This window comes from Crotalus tigris, unplaced genomic scaffold, assembly GCF_016545835.1.
Source record: "Crotalus tigris isolate CLP2741 ecotype Arizona unplaced genomic scaffold, ASM1654583v1 scf7180000017940.1788314, whole genome shotgun sequence".
Taxonomy (NCBI): Eukaryota; Metazoa; Chordata; class Lepidosauria; order Squamata; family Viperidae; genus Crotalus; species Crotalus tigris.
In genome coordinates this window covers 1,304,980-1,328,678 of record NW_024096732.1, presented here as the reverse complement: position 1 = coordinate 1,328,678, position 23,699 = coordinate 1,304,980, and the positions used below count along the sequence as shown (strand labels likewise).

General features: G+C 44.8%; 1 protein-coding gene across 16 annotated transcripts in view; it reads left to right on the top strand.

The window, feature by feature from the left end:
* Window positions 1-1,027: 1,027 nt before the first annotated feature.
* The window catches only part of FNBP1 (formin binding protein 1), a 49,390-nt gene continuing 26,718 nt past the window's right edge, over window positions 1,028-23,699 (top strand). For 6 of the 16 annotated variants that reach the window (XR_005556908.1, XM_039345136.1, XM_039345140.1 and 3 more), the window contains exons 1-6: window positions 1,028-1,390; window positions 17,581-17,696; window positions 18,620-18,676; window positions 19,087-19,234; window positions 22,490-22,552; window positions 23,222-23,326. Coding sequence is in view for 15 of the 16 variants with exons in the window: in XM_039345136.1 (XP_039201070.1) it covers window positions 1,367-1,390; window positions 17,581-17,696; window positions 18,620-18,676; window positions 19,087-19,234; window positions 22,490-22,552; window positions 23,222-23,326 (513 nt within the window). In the remaining variant the exon portion in view is untranslated. Of the gene's footprint in view, window positions 1,391-15,756; window positions 15,896-17,580; window positions 17,697-18,619; window positions 18,677-19,086; window positions 19,235-22,489; window positions 22,553-23,221; window positions 23,327-23,699 lie in introns of those variants that run through there. The other 10 variants (XM_039345145.1, XM_039345144.1, XM_039345135.1 and 7 more) reach the window with 5 other exon arrangements.

Genomic DNA, 23,699 nt, shown 5'->3' with positions numbered 1-23,699 from the left:
GCCCACGGCTTCCATGGTCCCCAGTCTGTTTGGGATCACCTGACCCAGGACGCTGCAACCGTCATAAAGTGTCTGAATTTTGATCACGTGACCCATGGGAACGCTGCAACCGTCATGTCCCTTTTTTCAGTACCTTTGAAACTCTGAGCGGTCAGTAAATGAATGTTGTAAGTCAAGGATTACCTGTGTATGAATGGAGGGATGGTGATATGGCTTATTTGTTGAGCTTAGATTAAATTGCAGTTTAAGGATTTGGACAGCACCCGTCAGAGGAAGGCTGGGGAGGGATACGAGAGGGCTGTTACGTTCCCATTGCCTGCCTATCTGAAGCGCGTTCCGTTAACCACGATCTCAAGATAACTGCGTGAGTCCAGGGATGTGTTAAGCCACCTTTGGTTTGTTTGTTGAGCTTCTCCCGGTCAACTGCAGTTGGAGGGTTTGGACAGCTCAGGCCGGCTGACCACAGCCATAACGCGCTTAACCCGGCCGGAGGAAGGTTTGGGGAGGGGGCGTCACGTCCACAGGGCAAGCCCGGCTGCTGCAGCGCCTTAACCATGATCTGCTTCTGGCTGAGCGCTCCCCCGATGGGGCTTGTCCGTGGCTGCCCTCCCCGAGCTGGCGCATCGTCTGCGCTTTTGCAAAACCGAGTCCGGATCAAGTGCGCTCCGCTCCCGAGCCAGGCTAAGGAGGGCTTTGCGCTAAGCCCCCTCCGCCAGCCCCCTCCCCAATATCTTTCCCCGAGCTGCTGCCTGTCCTCGGAGCCCCAGGGGTCGCGCTTCAAGCTTGCCAAAGGCGCTGCCGCCTCGCTCAATCCATCTAGGGAGGGTGGGTGGGTGAGTGGGTGGGAGGGAGGGAGGGAGGGGGTGCCACCGACCCCTTCTCGCGCTTGCGCAATCCCCGGAGCCCCCTACTCGTCCTCCTCTCTTTTTTTTTCCTCCTCTCTGCACACCCGCTCCTTCTCCCCCCCCCCGGCGCATGCGCGCTCTCCCCTTTCCCCTCCCCGAGCTGTCAAGCTCCCCCCTCCCTTGCCCAAGACTCCGGAGTTGCTGCTTGAGCCATTTTTTTTTTTCTTACTCCGGACGGAGGAAGCGATGGGCAGATAGCGAGTCTGGGGCTTTTGCGGGGGAGGCGGGAGGCAGACAGGGCAACGGGCAGACCAGGCGGGGGCAAAGCCCCTTCTCCTCTCTGCCTCCGGCTTGCAATTGGCCAGCCTATGCCAGTTGGGCAAAGCGCTTGGAAGGGGGCTCGCCTCCGACTGGGGGAGGCGGGAGCAAGAAGCAGGGGCTGAAGACCCCAGACCCTGCCCTCGCTCCAGCCCGGCCGCCTTCCAGGACCCGCCGCTTCGCCAAGCGCAGCTGCTGGCACCATGAATTGGGGCACCGAACTGTGGGTAAGTCTAGTGCCGGGGCTTTCGCCTGCCTTGGGGGGCTTTCCGGACAGCAGAGGGAGAGCGGGAGCCTTCCCCTTCCCCTCCGGAGGGGGTCGCGCCTCGCTCAGCCCCTCCGCAGGCCGGGATCCGCCGATGCGCAAACTTCCCCGGGCAAAGAAAACGAGGAACGCGGGGGTGGGGGGACGAAATGAGATTTTTTTCATATTTCCTTCGCTGCCTTTTCTCCTGGGATTTTCCGGGAGAAAAAATAACGGTTTGCAAAGGCTGGCCGGGCACCTCGTGGTCTTTTGCAGCCGATCCTTTCCATGGTTAAAATGCAGAAATTTGCGGAGAGGGGGGTGGGTTGGCGCAGCTTCTGGGGAAAGGGGGTGTCCGGCGAGGCGCGTGTGCCCGATCGGCTCGTTTGTAATTAATCTGTGTTTTATTTTGTTTTTTCACTGATGCAATCGCGAACGAAACGAGCCTCGGTGGGTTGAAACGGCCGAGGCAAAAAAAAAAAAACGCATTTCTCAACGGGAGAACGGAAATGTTTTAAGCCCAGCCGCCTTTAGTGGAGGGGGAGAAGCAGAAGAAGAAGAAGAAGAAGGGCTGGGGTGGTGGGGCGTGGAAGCGAAGTCAGAGAAGGCAGCCCTGAGAAACAGGACAGAGAGCTGGGGAACCTTTCTGGGGGGTGGGGGGTAATTATTCCCACCCCCGGAAAAAAATCTGCTTTCTTGCTTGACTAACATAAAAAAAAACAAATCAGGGTGGTTTGATATTTCTGCTTGGTGATTTCAGCCAAGGACTATCTGGAGAGAGAAGCTATCTCTTGTTTTTGCGATTTATTTTCAGACAGGGGTCTTAAGAGGCAGGCACCTCCCATTCCCCATGTTTTCCAACCGCTTCTCCTCTGTCCCCCGCCCCCCTTGCAGTGGCTTCACTAATTCCTGAATTAATGCCTCCCCCCCCTTTGATTCCAGCCAGCAGCGCTGCCTCATCAAAAACAAAAAAGAGCTAACCAGGTTTAGCTAAAATGGTGTGAATGCAACCTCTTAAGGTTTTCAAACGGGCAGGGACGGCCTCAGCCTGGAGGTATCTTTGACTGGTGGTGCTGAGAGCTGTCTGGAGGGAAGAGAAAGGCTTAAATCATTTTATTTAATGGAGAAAAAGGTGTACTTATTTCTGGCTCCCTTCTTTTCTTTTTTCATGATGTGGATCAGCTTGCCTTTACGAGATCATGTCCGTCCATCTTTTTTTTTGCTTTTACAAGATGTTTCTGGAATCTCTGACTGTTTTGCCCACCGTGTAAATGAGTTCAAGGCTCTTTGGCTGCTCTTTTATGACAATCCCCTGACTTTCAGAATTAAGTTGGGGGTCCTTTCCTCTTCCAACCACAACCAAACCCCAAAACTGCCAGCCTCGCCTTGGCCTCTTGTGTGAATTCAACCCGCGTGGCTATGTAAATCCAGAGATTTTGAGTGAACCACAACTTAAGTATGGGTGTGTTTTGTGAACACAGGAGCGGTGCTCACTCAACACGTTTTATCTATTTCTGCAGTAACAGTTTTCATGTTTGCTCGAGATAGTAACCTAATCGAATTGGCTGAGTAGCTAGAAAAAATACAAACGGTTAAAATGAACCAAGATAGTAAGGATATTATGCGAGGGCTGCCAGCTTTTAACTGGCCTAATAAGCTTTTCTTCCTGCAAATGGAACAGAAAAGCAAAAGAATTTTAAGGAAGAATGACATTCATGATGAAGAAGAGTGTCCTTTGGCTTCCTGTTTCTGTTTGACTCACATTTTCACTGGAAAAGGAAAAAAACACACATAAAAGCAAGAGAACAACTTTTTAGTTGCGATCAATGAAGGAAAGGAGAAATGGGGGTTTGATGCTTGCATATTTCATTCACGTAATTTTCTTAACTGTCGGAAGGTTGAAAGGAGCTTGGAAAGGAAACAGAGTTGGACTAGAAGACCTCCAAGGTCCCTTCCAACGCTGTTATTCTGTTGTAGTTTTATGCACCTTTAAAACTGGATTTGGGAAGAAAACCCCATTTTTTTGCCTCAAATGTGAAATTAAATAAAACCAGTCACCGTTTGGATATATTAATCTCATCAAGCCATGTTTATTTTGGATTGTTGGAGGAATGTAGTGGCCTACTGTGCTCATACCAATAGGCCATAATTAGTGGCTTATAAACAAGGTCCAAAGCCAAAATTGTTTTTGGCTAAAGAGTAGATGAAAATTCAGCCTGGAAGTTGAGCACGCTGTCATTGCTTGGCTCAGTGCACAAACCAAACTGATGTGAGGTTTGGGTAACAACTGTGTGAAGCAAACTCTGGTTTAGTGTAACAGGTGGCCCAGCTAGGCAACATCATTGGGGCTAATGAGTGTGGGGTTTGCTCCCCACTTATATGCAGCAGTAGCAGCTCTGATCTTGATGGTTTCCTTTCTGCTGTTTCATGACCCAGCTAGGGAACACCATCAGTGCTAGCGAGTGTGCCTTTTTCCCTGTGTATGTACAGCAGCTCTGAATTTGCTAGTTTTCTGGCAGACGTTTCATTACCCAACTAGGTACCATCATCCGTGCTAGGAGGGAGTGGAGTTTGAGGAGGAGGAGGACCTGTGGAGTCTTTGGTGCTCTCTGAGCTGGGTTGTTTTCTTGCAGACGTTTCGTTACCAGACCAGGTACCATCATTAGATGCTTTCCCCTGCCCCTTGTTGACTTTTAGAAGTCCTTTGGAGAGATATGGCTTCTATCTGCTGCTGAGCACAATGTCTTTTAAGATTGTGATGCTGCTGTGTTACTTTTCCCTGTTAGACACTGTGGAGCAAGGCAGAAATTGCTACTCTCTGTATTGTTTAGGAAAACTGAGCCCAAGGATTTCCTTTGGCATTATGAAAAGGAGCAAAGGATTTTGAAACCGAACCCTCACTCTGGCTACCGTCCAGACCTGAAAGGAGACTCCAGGTTCCTGTCCTGAGCTTTGGAGAGGTCCAGAATTCCTTGACCAGGGCCAACCAACTTTCAATGGAAGAGAGGCACGGTCTACAACGCAGGTGGCGCATGTCCAGCTTAGAGGCGAGGGGGTAGCCTGCAACCCCAAATAATCAAGAGGCCGGTCTCGTCAGCTGTTTCAGAAACTGAAAGGATCGGAGAGTTGCTGAATCGTTGCACAAGCACGTCGGATGAGGCTTGGTTCAGAGAGTTGCTTTGCAGGAGTCCGACGGCTCAGCTTTCGAGTAAACAGCTAATTACCAAGATGATGGTCTCTTTGAAGGAGATCCTGTGGTATTCACTAAATGAGAGAAGCGAGCGGCTGGATGATGCTACGTCTGCTGGTTGCTTAGGCAATTGAGGCATGGAGGGGATGGTCTGTGATAGGGTGAACTCTAAGCTTGCTCCTCAAAATAAGACGTACAGTAGAGACAAGTCCTTGACTTAAAACAGTTCATTTAGTGACCGTTCAAAGTTATAAAAAGGGACTTATGACTGTTTTTCAGTTATAACCTTTGTTGCATCCCCGCGGTCATGTGACTGAAATTCAAAAGCTTAGCAACTGGTTCGTATTTATGACGGTAGCAGTGTCCAGGGAGATGTGATCCCCTTTTCCGACCATAATCCGTCAATGCACCTTCTGTCTCCCTCAGGGGAGAAGGAGCGAGCCTTGAGTAACTCAGACCAGCCTTTGCCTTACTCTCTAACGTCCTTTCACCACCCACCTCGACTTCCAGCAGAGAAGTCAAAAGTTGCTGGGTTTTTTCCCTCCCTTGAAAATAAACCATCCAGGCTCTCGTTCTAATGATAGACCTCAGCAACTTGTGGCTGCTGTGTGTGTATTTGTGGTTATGGAAGGCAGCCTTTCCTCTGGCTAGTCTTGGAAGTGCTGGCGGGTGGCATTGTGCTGAATCTTTAATTTCGTATCACTGGAAGAGAGACGGGGTGATTCCGTCTTCGGTGCCATGAAGTGCTTAAAACTCAAAACTCCATCCCTGGAGGCTTTTAAGAAGAGACTGGACAGCCATTCACCAGGAATGGGAAAGGGTCTCCTGCCTGAACAAGGGGTTGGACTAGAAGGCCTCCAAGGTCCCTTCCAGCTCTGCTACCTGCTTCTATTAAAGTCTCTCTTGGCTTCCAACTCTGTTGTTCTGTTTTTGTTAACGGCGCTTTAACTCTTAAGCCACCATTGGCTGGGTTCATAAGTAAATTTTCTCCTAGTTTAATGGCCTAGCCCTATATAGCCCAAGCTTGCCTTTGAGTCGGATTTGAATTTTGGGGGTAGCCAGATGGAAAGTTTTGCTAGTTTCTTTTTCGTGGGTATTTTCTCTTTCCCTAGTCTAGCCTACAGCTCTAGGGTTTCATAAGGTATCCCATCCCCTCTTCTGACCAGTTTGAGACCCGTGCTTTGTTTGTGGGTCATCTGAAGATAGTTCGGTCGCACTGGATGCCAAATATTCCAATGGAGGCATTCAATGCAGTATCGAGATAGTCCTCTACTTACAACTGGTGTTGGGTTGTTAAATGAGTCATGCCCAATTTACAATCTTTTGTTATGGTTTGGGATGCTGCAATGGTTATAAGTGTGAAAAATGGTCATAAGTCATTTTTTTTCAACTGTTGAGGATTGCCTGTAACTGCCACCTACCCCTTCAGTACAACTTTCCCCCATATATTCAAATGTCTGGCTGCTTAATAGCTCAATCCATCCGGAAAATCCATTTATTATTATTTCCCTACTGATTGATTGCTTGGAAACATCTCTTCAATCTGCAGGACTTTCCCAGGGCGTATATATATATATATATATATATATATATATATATATATATATATATATATACTGGTATATCTGATAAAAATGCCAAACTTCATATCCAATTGTCTTGTGATGAGCATGAAATCCATAAATATGGATTTGAACGGGCAAAACTTTGGGCCATAAACTGTTATTAGCCAATGATTATATTTTCCCTCACCTATCAATCACAAAAGCTATGAGTGTGTTTGGGTGGGTTTGTAATCAATAACCCTACTCTTTTCAAATTAAATCCTGTCGCATTTAACAACTGTCCTTTAAATTAGACAAATTCATAGAGGAGCAAAGCCAACCCTTGTTTTCTCATAGCCCGTTTGGAGATTTTGAGCTATTTTTTAATTCAATTTAGCAGTATATCATATTTATTGTATTTTTAAATTTATAGGGTGCCCTCTCGCTATCTGAGGCAGTTGTATATACAGGTAGACTTGGATTTGCTATCACAATTGATCCCAAAATTTCCAAAATTGAGCCCCAAAATGTTAACATGGGGCCACCACAAAGAAGAGGAGGTCAACTTATTCTCCAAAGCACCAGAAGGAAGGACAAGAAACAACAGATGGAAACTAACCAAGGAGAGAAGCAACCTGGAATTAAGGAGAAACTTCTTAACAGTGAAGACAATTAACCAGTGGAACAGCTGACCTCCAGAAGTTGTGGGTGCTCCATCACTGGAGGTTTTTAGAAAGAGATTGGACAACTAATTTGTCTGGAATAATATAAGGTCTCCTGCTTGAGCAGGGGGTTGGGCTAGATGACCTCCAAGGTCCCATCCAACTCTGTTATTTATTTATTTATTTATTAGTTTTTTGCACTCAAGGGGAATTGATTTACCTCTTTTCTTATAATGAGGAGGAGAAGGTTGTTGGTTTGTGTTTAGGGCCCTGGGTTTCCTGGGGGCAGGAAGGTGAAATGTGGAGCTGCATGCGTGTGTGTGTGTGTGTGTGTGTGTGTGTGTGTGTGTGTGTGTGTGTGTGTAAGTGAAGTGAGGCTGCAAATAAACCAGGCGAAGAGGAAGAAACTGAAAAACAAAGGGAAGAGAGAATGGACAGGAAGGTAGCCCAGAGGCAAAAATGTGCTTCCTCCACTTTCAGTATTCTACACAAAGGAACGAGACAGGATGTATAAACAATATGGTGTTGTTTAGGTAACATGCACCAGGTGCAGGGACCCATCATTCCCAGCATCCCCATGTTCCACAGCCTTGCACATGTTGCAGAACTGGCATGGCGAGGTTTGGAATGAGGTTTGGGTTGCAGAATTCTTTCTTCTTTTCCTTCTTTATCTCCTCTTCCTTCTCCACATCCTTTTTTTAATCTTCTCCTTCTCCTCCTTTCCCGCACATTATCTGTCTCCTCATCTTCTTTTTTCTTTTCTTCTCCTTTCTTTTTCTCCTTTTTCTTCTCTTCCTCTTTCTCCTTATTCTTTTTCCTTCTCCTTCTTCCTCTTTCTTCCTTCCTCCTCCCTTTTTTCCCTCCCTTCCTTCCTTCCCCTTCTGGAACAGCATGGAAAAAGTAAATTCCCTTTCTCTCCTCCAGTGAAGGCAGTCCAAGTTTCTAGATCTCATGACTTTGAAAAAAATATTCTGAAAAATGCATTGGATGAGCTGAGAATGAACACTTCATATGTCCTGGTCACGTTGACCTGCAGGAGGCTGAAAGTTTTTAAGAAGAGACTGGACAACCATCTGTCTGAAATGGTGTAGGTGTCAAGCCCTCCCAGGCTCAACATACAGAAGGGAGGGAAGGCGAAGGGCAGCACCGGTTCCACGCTGCTGCTTCCTGAATTTGTTTGCCTCCCGGTCCTTCTTTACCCAGGAGTACGGTAGGATGGTAGGATCGTTGACAGTAGGGTTTCCTGCCTGAGCAGGGGGTTGGACTCAATGATCTCCAAGGTCCTTCCAACTTTATTATTATTATTATTTATGCCACTTATTAAATGTGGCAATTTTAAAAATAAAGCAAAATTAAAAAAAAAGCAAAGTTCATTTTATTTGAATAATTCAGGCTGTTTGCAAAGCGCTCCCTGTTTTGTCAGAATAGATGCTGTTGCAGAATTTTAAAAAGTACAGTAGCCCGTATGGTCTCGGGCAGAAATCCTGATATAATTTTCTCCCGGCAATGAAAATACTTGTCTTTGCGCTGTGGATCACTATTTATGCTCGAGATTCTGTTTAAGAATGTGAGCAACAAAGAAGCTTCTGTGCTAAATCCTCTCTGGAAGAAAATATGAGTGGCTTTGTGAAAATTAAACCAAAACACAGCTTTTTTTGTTTTTGCTTTTCAATCGATTCCAACTGGATGGATGCATATTTTAGTAGGACGCTCGCATGAGTTGGTGCTTTTAAAGTGGTGGGTTGATTTTTCCCTGCTTACTCTTTTGCAGAGAAGCTGAAAAAGAGGAATCCTAACAATAATCAGTGCTAGGCAATCTCTGGCTTCAGTCTGAAGGTTTGACTCATCTCCATAAACTGGTTCAGACTGCCAGCAGTCGAATGGAGAGCCTATAAAGTGAATTATTTGAGAGACGGCCGCTGGTATTAAGGGCAATATTAGTCTTTCTTAAACTTTTCTCAACTGCACAATATAGAGAGGCCGTTCTAGGATTGTGAGCATAGTTTCCATTCCAAGGCAATTGTCCAGGGAGTCCTGCCCGATTTTATGACCTTGTCTTCCATGGATGTTAAGCGAACCCCTTCCGTTGTTAAGTGAATCGTGCAGTCGTTACGCAAATCCGGCTTCCCACACTGACTTTCCTTTACGAAAGCCAGCTGGGAAGGTCGTACATGGTGATCACATGACCTCGCAGCCCATTGTAAAGACACACCAGTTGTGATCACATGACCATGGGGTTGCTGCAAGTGTCGTAAGTGTGAGGATCGGTCATAAGTCTTTTTTTTCCAGTCCTTTTGGCCACTAAACAAATGATTGTAAATCAATGAGCACAAGGGGCGGTTGCAGCATCCCCCTGGTCATGTGATCAAAATTCAGAGGCTTGGAAACCGGCATGTAGTTACGCCTGTTGCATCGTCCCCAAGTCACTGTTCTGACCCAGCTCCCCAAATGCGACATGAATCGGTGGCTGAGTTCTCTGGTGGCCGACAGGCCACAACAGTCGTGTGATCCCCATTAGCGATCTGAGGGGAAGCCAGATTGTCTGAACAACTGTGTGGCTCGTTTAACAACTGCAGTGATTCATTTAACCACCTTGGCGAAAAATGGGACAAAACTCACTTAACAACTGTCTCACTTTAGCGGCAGAAATTTGGGGCTCTTGTGATCATAAATTGTGTCCAATTTGGGGAGAAAGGTTAGGATCAGCCAACTTCAATGCCCCCTGACTCCGAAAGGGGGGGTTCGCTTCTGTGAGGGACAAGGGGGTGTGGTTGGGGAGGGACTTTGGGGAGGAGCTTGTCTGCAAGCTCCGCCCCATTGTAGAATCCCAGGGGGAGGGGGCTCTGCAGTCAGGTCAGAGGTCAGCTGGTCGTAAGTCGGGGACTGCCTGCTTCCCTTTGAAAGATCTAAGCTTTGCGCAAATAAAGAGGAATTCAGGGGTGCGGGTGGACAATAAGAAGACGAGGAACTGCGTCATTTAAAAACTGGGTCCTTCCCACCCGTGGCTCTTTCTGCAAAACCCTGAAGCCGTCTGAGATAAGATTCTCCCTCTTCTGCCTTGTGGTTTCTTTCTCTGTGCAGCGCATCCTCAGTATTTCCTGTGCATGGCAGATCTACTTTTCTTTGCCCCCACTTTATCTTCTTAATTTATAGTTAAGTGATAGACAGAAAATATCAGCAGGGAGAGAGAGAAAAAAAGCCACTTTGCAGGGGAAAAAAACACTTTTGAGAACAATCAACCAGTGGAACAACCTTCAGGCATTGTGGGCGCTCCATCACTGGAGGCTTTGGAGAAGAGACTGGACAGACACTTTGCAGAAATGGTATGGGGTCTCTCCCTCACCCCCCTTTTGGGCACCGGGGACCGGTTACGTGGAGGGCAGTTTTTCCATGGATTGTGTGTGTGTGGTTTTGCACAGTGCCTGAATTGCATTTATGTGTGGATGGGGTTTTCATTTGCTTCCGCAGCCCATGCCGGTCTCTGGCCTGGGGATTGGGGGACCCCTGTATTATATTCACGGAGACTTGGATAATATAGAATTGAATGCAGGTGAGTATTCAGCATGACTCATGATTCAGACTTGATTTATTGGGGTTTTTTTCCCCTGTAACATGCTGGAAAGACACCATCAGGCCACTGTGGGTCAGTCTTCTGGGTCTGACCTTCATTTGTAGTTAGCCTATGCTTTTGTTTGACAGTTCTGAGACACGGATCGAAAAGAATATTTTTTGGTCAGGATTAAACTGTGGGGTCCATGGTGCTCTCTGAGCTTGGTGGTTTTCTTGTGGACATTTCATGACCCAACTAGGTAATATCATCAGGGGTAGAAGGGAGTGCAGTTTGAGGGGGGGAGGAGGAGGAGGAGGGGGAGCAGTGGGGTCCTTGGTGTTCTCTAAGTGTGATGGTTTCCTTGCAGACATTTCACGACCCAACTAGGTAACAACTTCAGTGCTCAAAGGGAGTTGAGTTTGGGAAGAGGAACAACAGCAACAGCCTTTTTTTGGTCTTCTCCAGAGTGAGCTGTTGGCCAGTCTGAAAATGGTCTGTTAGGCTAAGCTCTGCCCAGAAGATCTAACTGAGAAATATTCTTCCTTGATAGAGATTTGTGTCCTTACAGCTATGGAGTAAGCATACAATGACCTAACGCTTTCAGGAGGGAGGACTGCAAACGAAATGAATTTAATGGATGTGAACTTCCAGTAAATTATTCATTTGCTTGCCTAAACAACGGCCTTTTTCTGCTTTGGGTGTCTCAGCGTTCTTTGCAAATATTTTCCCTTTTTTTTCCCTTCACCCACTTCTGTGCATTCATGGACTTTTAAAGGGAAAGTTTGTTAACTCGAATACTGCCTAGACGTTTGATTTTCTTTAAAGAAGAAAAGTGCACGAGTGTGCTTAGAGTTAGTGGTTTTGTTGGATGGAAACAGCAGAAGGTATTTTAAATATATGAGTAATTTGACAGAATCCTTTTGGTTTAATGAGATCGTGTCTATTATCACTGCTTATTCTTCCGTACTGTATTCTTTTTAATCAGATCATTGGGATTAGGTATTCATATTCTTTGACTAACCACCACAATTGTGACCCACATTTCCACTGCTAAACAAGGCGGGTTGTTAAGTGACTCACACCTGATTTTTTTTACAACCATTTTTGCCACTGTTATTATGCAAATCACCTCAATTCTTGCCCTGTCAACATCGTTGGTGCTCATAGTATTCCTTGATTAGGCTGTTGTTTATTGTTAGCTTGGAGTTGTTAACATATAAACAGAAAACAAACTCCACTCTCTTCTAGCACTGATGATGTTACCTAGTTGGGTCATGAAACGTCTGCAAGAAAACCAGCAATCTCAGAGGGCACCCAGGACCCCACATACGACTTATTTTCAAACCCCCTCTTTCTCCATATTGTCCTTTTTCTAAACCTGGTGACTTTCTCTGAAGCCTGGTGGGAAAATGCCTTAAAAATGGCTTTTTCATTCAAAGCACCATGTGATGAGGCTCCAGATTTATTCGGCTGGTAGGAACAAAATTAGAATAACGCACCTTACATTTCAGCCAATTCCAATGGCAGGTGCGGGGTTTTTTTTAGTCTGCAGAAATTTTATTTCCACTCCTGATGTGTGATGTTTCTAGAACACCGGATGACGTTTTGAGTAACTGGCCAATCTTTGACTGAGTGGAAAAAAATGTGGCTGAATCATAAAACACCAGTTGTTGTGTTCTAGCAAATTGGGATGCACAAGCAAACACTTCCGGGGGTAAAGAGAGGAAACTGTGTGGTTGAGAAGAGAGAGATTACAAAAATTGCTTCTGGAGGCTCAAGAAATGCGTGTTATTCCATCCAATATGAAGGATTTAAATGCCAAACAGGCAGTCTTCGACTTATGAATTTCTGTCACTAAGCAAAGAGGATGTCAAGAGAGGCACGCTTGATTTTTCAACCAGATTGGCTGATAGGCTGGTTTAAAGCGTTCAGTTAAAGAACATCAATGCAATTAGGCCAGAAATGGACAAGCAACTCATATTTATGGGAGATGAGGATTTAAAATCCCCTTGAAAGTTTCTTATGACTCTCTCCGAATCTGGCACTAGGGATGGCGCTGGCATCCATTTCCCCTTTTCTTGGCATTGCCAATTTCACCCGTTCTGCTTGGAAACAGCAGGACATTTCTTAGGCTGAGCTATGCCAACTGCGGTGAGATCATCCCAGATTTTAAAACCGCAGGACTGCATGTGAAAACTTGCTTTTGGGGGGGGGGGGAATCATTATCACTTTCTCCATTTGACACCCCCTCCCCCAGTCTCTGGAGAAAAAAACTTTCTCTTTTGATCTTCAATGAAGCGAGTCTTGGGTAGATTCTGCCTCTGATCTTAGACATCTTTTGATGTGAGACACTGATATCAAAAACGGTCGTAGAATGGGGCGTGACCCACTTAACAACTACCTTGCATTGCAACAGAAATTTTGGGCGTAGTTGTTAAGTCGAGGACTATCTGTGTTCTCTCTTTTTGAGACGCCAGATAGATTCCACTACATTTTTTGTGATCTTCCAGACGGATGATCGGGTGTGTTATTCAGAGTCACAAGGGCCCTTCTGATCTGGATTGTCTTTGCGTGTTCTCTCTCCCTAATTGTGTGCTTGTGAACCCCTTAAGGCAGGGATCCGTCTTCGGTTTCTTTGGGTGATAATAAGGTCCACCTTATTTCCAGCTTCTTCCCTCTGTGCAGGAGGCCAAAACATGCAGAAGGCTGCCACCTCTTCAATTGCAGATTCACCCCAAAAAAAAAAAGTGTGAGAGTGTTAACTAAGTGATGTGATGCTGTAGCCCATTTAAGGGGCTGTTTGAGCCACTCAGTTTAAAAATAGAATATTCCTCTGTCAAACCTCAGCCTGCGGACTGTAAAACTCTTCTCATCGATAGGGAGAGTCTTAATTATTTTGTGCCCTGGATGTATCTATACATTCACTGTGGGGGAAATGTTTCCTTTGCGTTTAGAGGAATCGAGTACCGCAACTCGTTTGTGTTATTTGTCGGTGGAGTTTTGCTTCAGCTTCTTGTGGCAGGAGTTAATTTCAGATCAGCTCTTTTGTATTTTCTGTACGAGGCTGAGTTCCAGGAGAAAACAAGGAAGCGGATTTTATTCACCCTGCTCAAAAGCAGTGGGAACAATCAGTCACTCAATATACAGGCAGTCCTCAACTTAACAGTTCATTTAGTGACCATCCAACGTTACAACGACACTGAAAAAAGTGACATGTGCATTTTTCATACGACCGTCGCAGCATGCCCAAGGTCACGGGATCAAAACTCGGTTTCTTGGCATCTGGCATGTATTTGTGACGGTTTCCGTGTCCCGGGGTCACGTGATCCCCTTTTGTCAAGTCAGTGGGGAAGCGAGATTCACATAGCAGCCTAACAACTGCAGTGATTCACTTAACAACGGTGGGAAGAAAGATCATATAACAGGACAAAACGAATTGACAGCTGTCTTGCATAGCAGTGGAAATTTGAGGCTCGGTTGTTGTTGTAAGTTGAGGAGTGTCTGTCCTTGCGATCTGCCTCCAACATGGGCACCCTTGTTCCTCCAGAGCCCCAAACAATGGCCCCAATGCCGGTGGGCTTGCAGTTTGCAGAGTGCCCCAAAGATGCCCACAAGGATGCGGCATCCTTTCGGCCCCGACAGGAAGGCGGTGGAGACGGACCCCTGGCCCGGAGTCCCCTTCTACCTTCTTCCCTTAATGTTGTCACCCCCCTGTGGCTGGGGCAGAGGGCAGATTGGCATGGCTCTTTCAATCAAGCTGGGCCGGAGGAGGGTCTGATTGGCAGAGCGAGCTGGGGCTTCCTCGAATCAAACCACGGTTAGAAATGGAACAGCCAGGCCAGCGATGCTCCATTGGTGGAGAAGACCCCCCCTTTCTAGGGATGCCGACTCTGTTGCTATAGCAGCAGCCGAAAACTGCCGCTTTGGTGTTTAACTGACTTCCTTGCCATTTGCTGGAAGGCGCTAACCAGACGCAGAACAGCTGCTGGGTGGATTGTGACTTAAATCCAAATCTTTGGGGGCATCGCTTATTCTACCCTCTTCCAATCATCATTCAGTGGAGGGATGTCCTGGTTTGTTGAGCTCCCACATGGCATGAAGCCAGCATCCTGGCTTTTGGTTCAGTGCTATTTGAGATTTCAGGGTTGGAGGCTCTGTTGCTTGCATGGGAGCAGCTGTTTGTGGCATGTTCCAGAAACCAGGGTTGTATTAATGGCAAGTATGGCTAGGGGGTGGGAGAAGCATCCGATGGCACCGTGTTTTGGAGTTTGTGGAGTGGTGTGGGGGTGGTTGGAAGGGACAAAGGGGAAGTGTGAAACCTCACAGAATCGTTCCATTCGATTCAGATTTGAGCTGCAGGGAAAAAAAATGCAAAAACTGCTGTCCAGTAATGGCCATTTTGCAATTTGACTTCTGCAACTGGTGCTTGAACTGGTCTGGGGCTAAGAGAACCTTAAAAACATAGGGATCCCAAGGATCATCTATCCCAACCCTGCGCAGAGAAACAAATTCAGCTACTCACGAAAGGCATCTCCCCAATCTCTGCCCCACAATCTGCAAAGATGGAGAGTGGTGGGGGAGGGGGGAGGAGAAATAGAAACACGAGGGAAGGAAGAAAGGGAAAGGAAAAAGATAAAAGTAAGAGAAATACAAAGATGAGAGAAGGAAAGAAGAGAATGAAGATAGAAAGCTGATGGGAGGGGGAAGAAGGAAGGAGAAAGAAAGATGAGCAAAGGAAGGAAAGCATAAGAAAAAGAAAACGAAGGAAGGAGAAATAGAAAATTGAGAAAGGGAGGGAATAAGAAAAAGTTAAGAGATGAAAGAAAAAAGATATAGAAAGATGAGGGAGGGAGGGAAGGAAGGAATAGAAGCATGAGAGAAAGAAGGAAGGCACAAAAATAAACAGCTTTGATGCTGTGGCTTATGATGAAGATTCTGGCTTTTCTCCATGCAGTTCCCATGCTCCCTTCTGCAGAATGATGCAGGTGAGTGACAAGGAGGAAAACGGTGTAAAAAACATCCCTGGATATTTCTTTCTAGTAAGAGCGTCTTCCTCCGAACTACAGGCTTGAGAGAGAAGAGCCCACTTTGAACAGAGACAATTATACTTTTCTTTTAAGACTTGAAGTTGCTAAATTCAAAAAGGCTTCAGGAGGAACATTTTGGTAGCTAATGCAAGATTAATGAGGTGGGTTTTGTGTCTGGCTGATTAGCACTTCGCTCATCGCCAGTCCGTGACTTGACAAAATGCAGAATAATCAGAAAACTTGTCAAAGCCAATTTTCTTGCCGTTCTCCGGATCATAATCTAATTTTGGACTTTTGATCCTGATGGCTGAAAGTTGAACGGTCTGTTTATGACCGGGTAGATTAACGTGGCTTCCAAATTCTTTTCTTCAAGTCTTCTGTTGGAAGATGAAAGACGAAGGAACGCTGCCTGGTGCATCTATACTTATCCAAGAAAGAGTTTGAAGGGTTCTGGGAAAATCTGGAGAGAGGCAGTTTGGTCTAGTGGTGAAGGCAGCAGTAGACACCAGGAGAGGGTGAGTTCTAGTCCCACTTTAAGTATAAAACCCGGATGGATAACTTTGGGCCAATCACCAGGAGACAGTGAATTCTAGTCTGGTCTATGCATGCATGCAATTCGTTATTTTTTTTTAATTTAAAGAATCTTTTTTTAAAAAAACCTCTGTAGTGGACTGTCCTGTGGGAAATTCTACTTCTTTTTCCTCCTTCATTTTCTGTTTTTCTAACACTTCCTTACTTAAGTTGAAACTTGTAACCAAAAGGAACAAACAGTCAAATTAACTTTAAAGTTGTAGCTGTTCTCAGCTCCTTGCAAAAAAGTTTCTTTTTAAATCCTGTTCACGGGTTTGTTTATTTGTAAACAGAGAGGAACTAGCAGAGATGTTCCCTTTATTTCTTCTTTCAGCCACATTGCTGGTTTTACGTCTTGTTCTCTTTGAAACTGATTTGTTTTGCTTGAAGTTAGTTTTGTTTTGTAAGTAAATACGCTGGTTTTTGTCTTCAGTAGAAGCACAGAATTTTTTAAAAAAAATGCATTTGGAATACACCGAATGAAAAACAATAACCAAACTGAGTTCAAAATGCTTCTGATTCCATTTAAAACAACAACAACAACAAAAAACCAAGGCTGCCTTATTTAGGAATTAAAGTTAACTTTAATTACACTTCATTTGATCGGTGCAATTAGCTTCCACCAACCAAATGAATTTAATTAAAAAAAAATCTCTTGTGTTCTTCAAAGTAGAGAGGGTTTTTTAATTTTTTTTTTTTTAGCAAATCCAATCTAAAATTTAGGCCAAGCAAGTGAAGATCACCCATAAAATCCCCTTCTTGCATCTTTCTTAGCAACAACTGGAAGTATAATAATAATTATTGTAGTAATAAATACAAATCGTAATAGGATGACTGTGGCAAAAGAAATCAAAGGAGCCTTGGGTCACCCAGGCCTAAAGAGGGACTAGAACTCTCCATCTCCTGATGATCAGCTCAAAGTTACCCAGCTGGCTTTCGTGCCTAAGGCGGCGCTACAATTCACCGCCTCCTGATTGTCCCAAAGTCACCCAGTCAGCTTTCATGCATACAACTCACCATCTCACTGTGATTGGTCCCAAATCACCCAGCTAGTTTTCGTGCCTAAGGCAAAACTAGAACTCACGGTCTCCTGAAGATAGCCCCAAAGCCATCAAGCCAGCTTTCGTGCTTAAGGCGGGACTAGAACTCCCAGCCTCCTGGTTTCTAGCCTGGTGCCTTTTCCACTAGAACCAGTATTTAAGTACTGAATATTCATAGCTTTCTGCTTAACAGACGTAAACATATAATAATTGGATTGGAAAGGTTCTTGGAGATTTTCTACTTCAACCCCCTGTTCAAGCAGGAGACCCTGTGCCACTCCAGACAAATGGCTGTCCAGTCTCTTCTTGCAAACCTCCAGTAATGGAGCAGCCACAACGTCTGGAGGCAAGGAGTTCCACTGGTTAATTGTTCTCACTCTCAGGAAATTTCTCCTTAGTTCTAGGTTGCTTCTCTCCTTGGTTAGGAGAGCTTCTTCTTCCAAATCCTGTGTTTGCTGCAGTCATCATTAAGGTGGACTTTTTAAGACGACTATTTTTTTTTTAAAAAAATGTTTCTTTGAAAGGATGAACAGCGCAATCCAAGCTTGATCTGACCGTCCAATTAAATATTTCTCATTTTTCTTCTGCAGGATCAGTTTGACACCCTCGAAAAACACACCCAGTGGGGTATCGACATTCTGGAAAAATATATCAAATTTGTCAAAGACAGAACGGAGATTGAGATCAACTATGCAAAGCAGCTTAGGTGAGTTCAAGATACCGTTGGGAAGCATGTGATGCTTGTGCATTTCATCCAGTTGTAAATTTACAACTCCCATGCTGGATGACAGTATATTTGTGCAGCAGGTTAAATGTGCGTTTTTCAAATTTATTCCCTGCATTTAACTACGGAGGAAACTTCCCCCTTTCAGATCTGAATTACAGAGAAACATATTTGATCTTGGTTTAACTGGCTGCATATTCCCAAGTACAGATAGCCCTCAACTTACTTAGTGACTGTTCTCGACTTAGTTAGTGACTGTTCTAAGAGAAAGAGAGAGAAAATCTTTCTTCATTAGCTTTGTAATTGTTTTATTGATTTAGTGAGTATTTTATCCCCAACCTGACCCGTTCCATTTGCAGCATAGTTTATGGCTGATACAGAAATAGGCTTGGATGTCTGATTGAAGTCTTTACTTGTAAAATGTTTCATCATTAAGAGATGCTGATTGTCTCATTGGAGAAACCACTTCGCCCAAGTTCCAAATTTAGCAAGCTGCACCCTCGGATAGAAATTCATTTCTCTTTATTTTGGGAACAAAATGAAGCTTCCCTTGAAAAAGCACAAGGAAGGGTTTCCGAGAGGCTAGGTGGAGAAATTAACCTTGGTTTTCAGTCGCTCGCAGCCACAGATTCAAGGTTTTCAGGCAGTCCTCCATTTATGACTATGCTTCAGCCCAGAATAACGGCTGTAAGCCATGCCTGGAGGTGAGCAGTCATCACATGACTGACCTGATTTTAATGAAATTTTTGCAGTGGTCGTTAAATAAATTGCAAAGATTGTTAAGTGAATCTGTGGTCGTTAAGCAAACCTATCTTCCGTTTTAAAAAAAAAGAAAATATAAGGAGCTTGCTATTTAATTGGCAATCATTTTTTTTTCACCTTCTCTCTTTCTGGTTTTATTTTAGGAATCTCGCAAAGAAATACCAGCCCAAAAAGAATTCCAAAGAAGAGGATGAATACACGTAGGTTTCCACCTTCAATCCCAAAATATAAATTGGAAAATCGATGAAATTACCCAGCAGTAACTTGCTGAAATGCCACGAAGTCATTGGCTAATATTCTCTCCATAATCCAGGCGGTCCTTGAGTTATGACTGTTTCTTCAGCGAGAGTGCTGAAGGAAGGTCCTCAGAGCTTGATAAAACTTTCTGACTAGTGAGTTTGGTAATGAAGGAAAATATTTGGGTTTAGCACATGCCTGCCTTTAACAGGCAGCAGCAAGGGGTTGGACTAGAAGATCTCTGGGGTCTCTTCCAGCCTTATGATTCTATATTCTAAATCTATCTAGGAACGATAGGACGAGTCTAACCATTGAAAAGTAATATGATTTTTTAAAAAATGTTTGAATTTCAGTTTTTTCTTGCCCCTTTTAGGTATTCATCATGCCGAGCTTTCCTAGCGACTCTGAACGAAATGAACGATTATGCTGGTCAACATGAAGTTATTTCGGAGAACATGACCTCCCAGATCACCACAGAGTTAGCCCGCTATGTACAGGAGCTCAAGCAAGAAAGGAAATCGGTAACAAAGTTTTAAACTTCCTGATTTCTTTGCAATGGATTGAATGAACCAAATACAGCAGAAACCCTACGCAGCTAATGAAAACTTTAAATAAGACTTTATTAAATTTAAAAGCTGCCAACTTAACCATCGCTCTTCAATATTATAAGAATGTTTTGCCCAGAGAAGTTGAAACAAGAAGGGAAAAAGGGAAGCAAGGGAGGAAGGGAGGGAGAAAAGTTGAAACAAGAAGGGAAAAAGGGAAAGTTGAAACAAGAAGGGAAAAAGGGAAGCGAGGGAGGAAGGGAAGGAGGAAAGAAGGAAAGAAAAGCAGAAAGGTGGGAGGGAAGGAGGAAGTGGAAGGAAGGAGGGAGGAGAGAGGGAGGGAGGAAGGAGGCAGAAAGAAGGAGAGAAGAAGGAAGGAAGGATAGAAGGAAAGAACCAGAAGGAAGGAAGGAAGGAAGGAAGGAAGGAAGGAAGGAAGGAAGGAAGGAAGGAAGGAAGGAAGGAAGGAAGGAAGGAAGGAAGGACTTTATGGACTAGTAACATGTCATACAAGCATGCAGCTCTCTTCCTCATTGCTGTACAGTAGTCTTATTTCTTGACAAGACTTATCTAAACTTCTCTTGAGCCAGCAAAGGAAGAAAAGCAGGTGGTTCCTCTTGGGACTTTTAATTCCCAGTCGGGGATGTTTCTGCTGCAGTTTCCTTGACACAAAATTTAAATAATGCATCGGTTGTCGCCCGCCGAGGGCTCACCGGTCAGGACTCAGATTGTTGGTGTGATCTTCTCGGAAGGGTGCATGGAAACAAACAAGTGTTTTCAAGGTTGGCAAAGTGTGAAGGCTGGCTTGCAAACGTGCAACTAACTTTGGCTAGAAAAGGGAATGCTGAGGTCTTGGATGTAATCTGAATTTGCATGTTGTGTGGCAGGAGAAAAAGCAAAAGAGACAGATCATTTGGGGGTGGGGGCGTTTCTGATTTGCCAGGACAAAAATTTCATGTCTTATTTTTTTTTTTTTTTAGTTTTTGAGGCCTCCAGAAATGCAGCCATCTGCGTTTGCACAGACATGTGGGTGGGTGGGCAGTTCTCAAACTGCCCCAGGGCTGGGTCATTTTTTTCTCAGCCAGAAGCTAGCTGGAGATCCCTGACATTTCAGCAGCTGAGGTCAGGGTGTTGACGTAGAGCGGGGTTAAGGCGCCATCGTCGATAAAGCTAGGCAGGAATAAACCGGCCTGTCTCCACGCTAACAAAAGCCATTAAAAAGTAAAGTCGGGGTGGGGGTGAAGAGAGATTTTAGCATCCTCCTTCTCCCATTTCTACAGAGACTCCTCGGTTTATGACCGGTTGACTATCCAAAGTAGTGACAGACTTTAAAGAAGAGATTTGTGGCCCAGATGACATCTGATGGAATCCTGGCAAAGGCCAGTTTAGTGGACCGTCCTCAGCTTGCGGCCATGATTTCCATTGGCCACTTTTTGTTACGTGAGTTGCGTGGCCATTAAACGGATCTAGCTTCTATTGACTTGGAGGAATCCGGCTGGGCAGGTCACGTGACCCCAGGACGCTGCAATCGTCGTAAATACACGCCAGTTGCTACATGGCCAAATTTTGATCACATGACTGTGATGGTTGTATTGTAATGGTCGTAGGTACGAGGACTTGTGATCAGTGACTTTTCAGTGCCGCTGTAACTTCGAACACTCGCTAAACCAGGGGTCTTCTAACTTGGCAACTTTAAGACTTGTGGACTTGTGGGCTGGCTGAGGAATTCTGGGAGTTGAAGTCCACTAGTCTTAAAGTTGCCAAGTTTGAAGACCCCTGCGCTAAACGAATAGTCGTAAGTTGAGAACTATCTGTAAGGTAAAAAGTCCTGCTGGTGCAGAAAATCAATAGCTCAGAATAAGTTACTGCTGAGGCCTCTTTCCATAATATGGTCTGTGATTGGATTCTTCTTTACTTCTGTTGTGAACGTGGATGGTGTCAGTTGCATCTCTACGTTGCGTCTCTAACTCCTCTGAAGAGTTAGCATCTCCTCTGTGTAGCACACACCATTTGACTGGTGGCTCTTTGCGCTTCAAGCAAACAAACAAAGTTGTTGTCACATCGCCAGCATCTCCTGATGCTGTGTGAGGAGCAGCTGATGGTTTGGAGAAGGACCATTTCCTCAGATGGCCCGGAGTCTTTCTCCCCACCCTTCAGAAGACAACTTCACCCTTCACCAAGGGGTATTCCTTCCCTGGCTGGATGCCCAGAAGATCCATCAAGGGTTGTTCTCCCGTCTGGATGTCTTCAAAGACCATTCTGGTGCGCCTCACTCTGCAGCGTGAAGGACGCTGATCTCGGAATAGGACGGCCAACGATGCGGTTGGCTGAAGAGAGACATTAACGGACAGGAGAGGCCTTTTGTTCACAAGATGTAGCTGGAGACGAAGGATGCTGGGGTCAGATTCAACGGGACAGGTCTAGGGTCAGCCCTTCATGGTAGGGCAAGGGTCTGAGATTACTTCTTTATTGTTGTAGGAAATAATCGCCACCATTCCAAATACGAGGAGATCAAGGTGAAGCTATTCTGAGGGGGAGAGAGAGAGAGTAATAAATACATTTTCAATTCCCCAAAGTTTTTTTTATCAGAGTTGTTTCTTTATTCTTACATTTTTAGAGCTCAGTGTTGCAACCTGGAAAATGAGGTTTACAAATCCCATTAAGTGGAAATATATTTTCTTGCCTAGACAGATAATCCAGATGTGGAACTATTAAACCTGCTTTTCTTTTGTAGACTTTTGTCTCCCTCCTATTGTCTGGAATATGACATATCCAGGAAATTAAGCCAACTAAAAAAAGACAAAACCCAAATTTTCCCTAACCCTGGCACAAAATAGAAAAAAACTGTAACTGGAGACAAAATATTGCTAAAATACGTGGCTACCGGTAGAGAAATACAGGTGGTCCTCGAATTACGACTAGAACTGAGCCCAGAATTACGGTCGTAAGTTGTGATGGTCGTTAAGCAGGTCACGTAACCATGTCCAATTTTATAAGATTTTTTGCAACATTGACTTTGCTTGTCAGAAGCTTCCTAAGAAGGTTGATAATATAATAATAATAATAATTATTATTAGTAGTATTATTTTTCAGTGCCATTGTGACTTCGAATGGTCACCGAATGGATTATTCATAAGTCAAGGATTGCCTGCAATCATAAAAACGGCATTAAATTTGTCTCTGCGTTTTTATTTTTATTTTAAATAAGACTTTGTGAATTCTTCCTTTCAGCATTTTCACGACGGGCGGAAAGCGCAGCAACACATCGAAACCTGTTGGAAGCAGCTGGAATTGGTGAGCGGGCCTGACTCTGTTCTGGGTTAGGTTTGACGTTTCCGTGCTGTTCGTAAAAGTACGCTGGTTTGCTCCACGCACCAAGGATTTCGGGAGTAATGGCCATCCTCATTTAGCAATCACAACTTGGACCCACAACTTTGTCATTAAGGAAAGCTAAGGTTGCTAAAGGAAACCGCGATGGTGTTTACGGTCTGACTTCAGCTTTCCTTGGCTTTACGGACCGGCAAAGGTTGTAATTATTATCTATTTTATTGATTGTTCCACTGATTAATTGCGCTCACTGTCAGGAAGTTTCTCCTTAGTTCCAGGTTGCTTCTCTCGTTGGTTAGTTTCCACCTGTTGCTTCTTGTCCTGCCCTCAGGCGCTTTGGAAAATGGCTTGACTCCCTCTTCTTTGGGGCAGCCCCTGAGATACTGGATCACTGCTATCATGTAACCCCTTGTCCTTCTCTTCATTAGACTAGACATACCCAATTCCTGCAACCATTCTTCATATGGTTTAATGGCCCTTAATCATAGATGCAGTGCGAGACCCCAAAAGCTCAGCAGTTGTCTTTTTAAAAAAATTCAAAATAAATGCCCAAGCACGCAACCTTGAGAACTATCTAGCAACGTCAGGTTCCTTTCACACATGACTTGCTAACTGTCTTCTGCCATCCCTCGTCAGAGCAAGCGACGATTTGAACGGGATTGCAAAGAAGCCGACCGAGCACAGCAATACTTCGAGAAGATGGACGCAGACATCAACGTCACGAAAGCAGACGTCGAAAAGGTAAAAGTGTGTGTGTGTGTGTGTGTGTGAGAGAGAGAGAGAGAGAGAGAGAGAGAGAGAGAGAGATTGAAAGAGAGAGAGATTGAGAGAGAGAGAGATTGAGAGAGAGAGAGATTGAGAGAGAGAGAGAGAGAGACTTGTTTTGCTCGATTTTTGTTACAGAAGGGAAGGGAGGGACCTTGGAGGTCATCCATTCCAACCCACTGCTTGAGTAGGAGACTGTATGGAGATAATCCTCGACTTACAATCGCAATTAAGCCTCACATTTCTGTTGCTAAGTGAGACATTTGTTAACTGCCCCATTTTATGGTTTTTCTTACCACTGTTGTTAAGTGAATCACTGCAGTCGTTAAGCGAATCGCTCTCCCCCCCC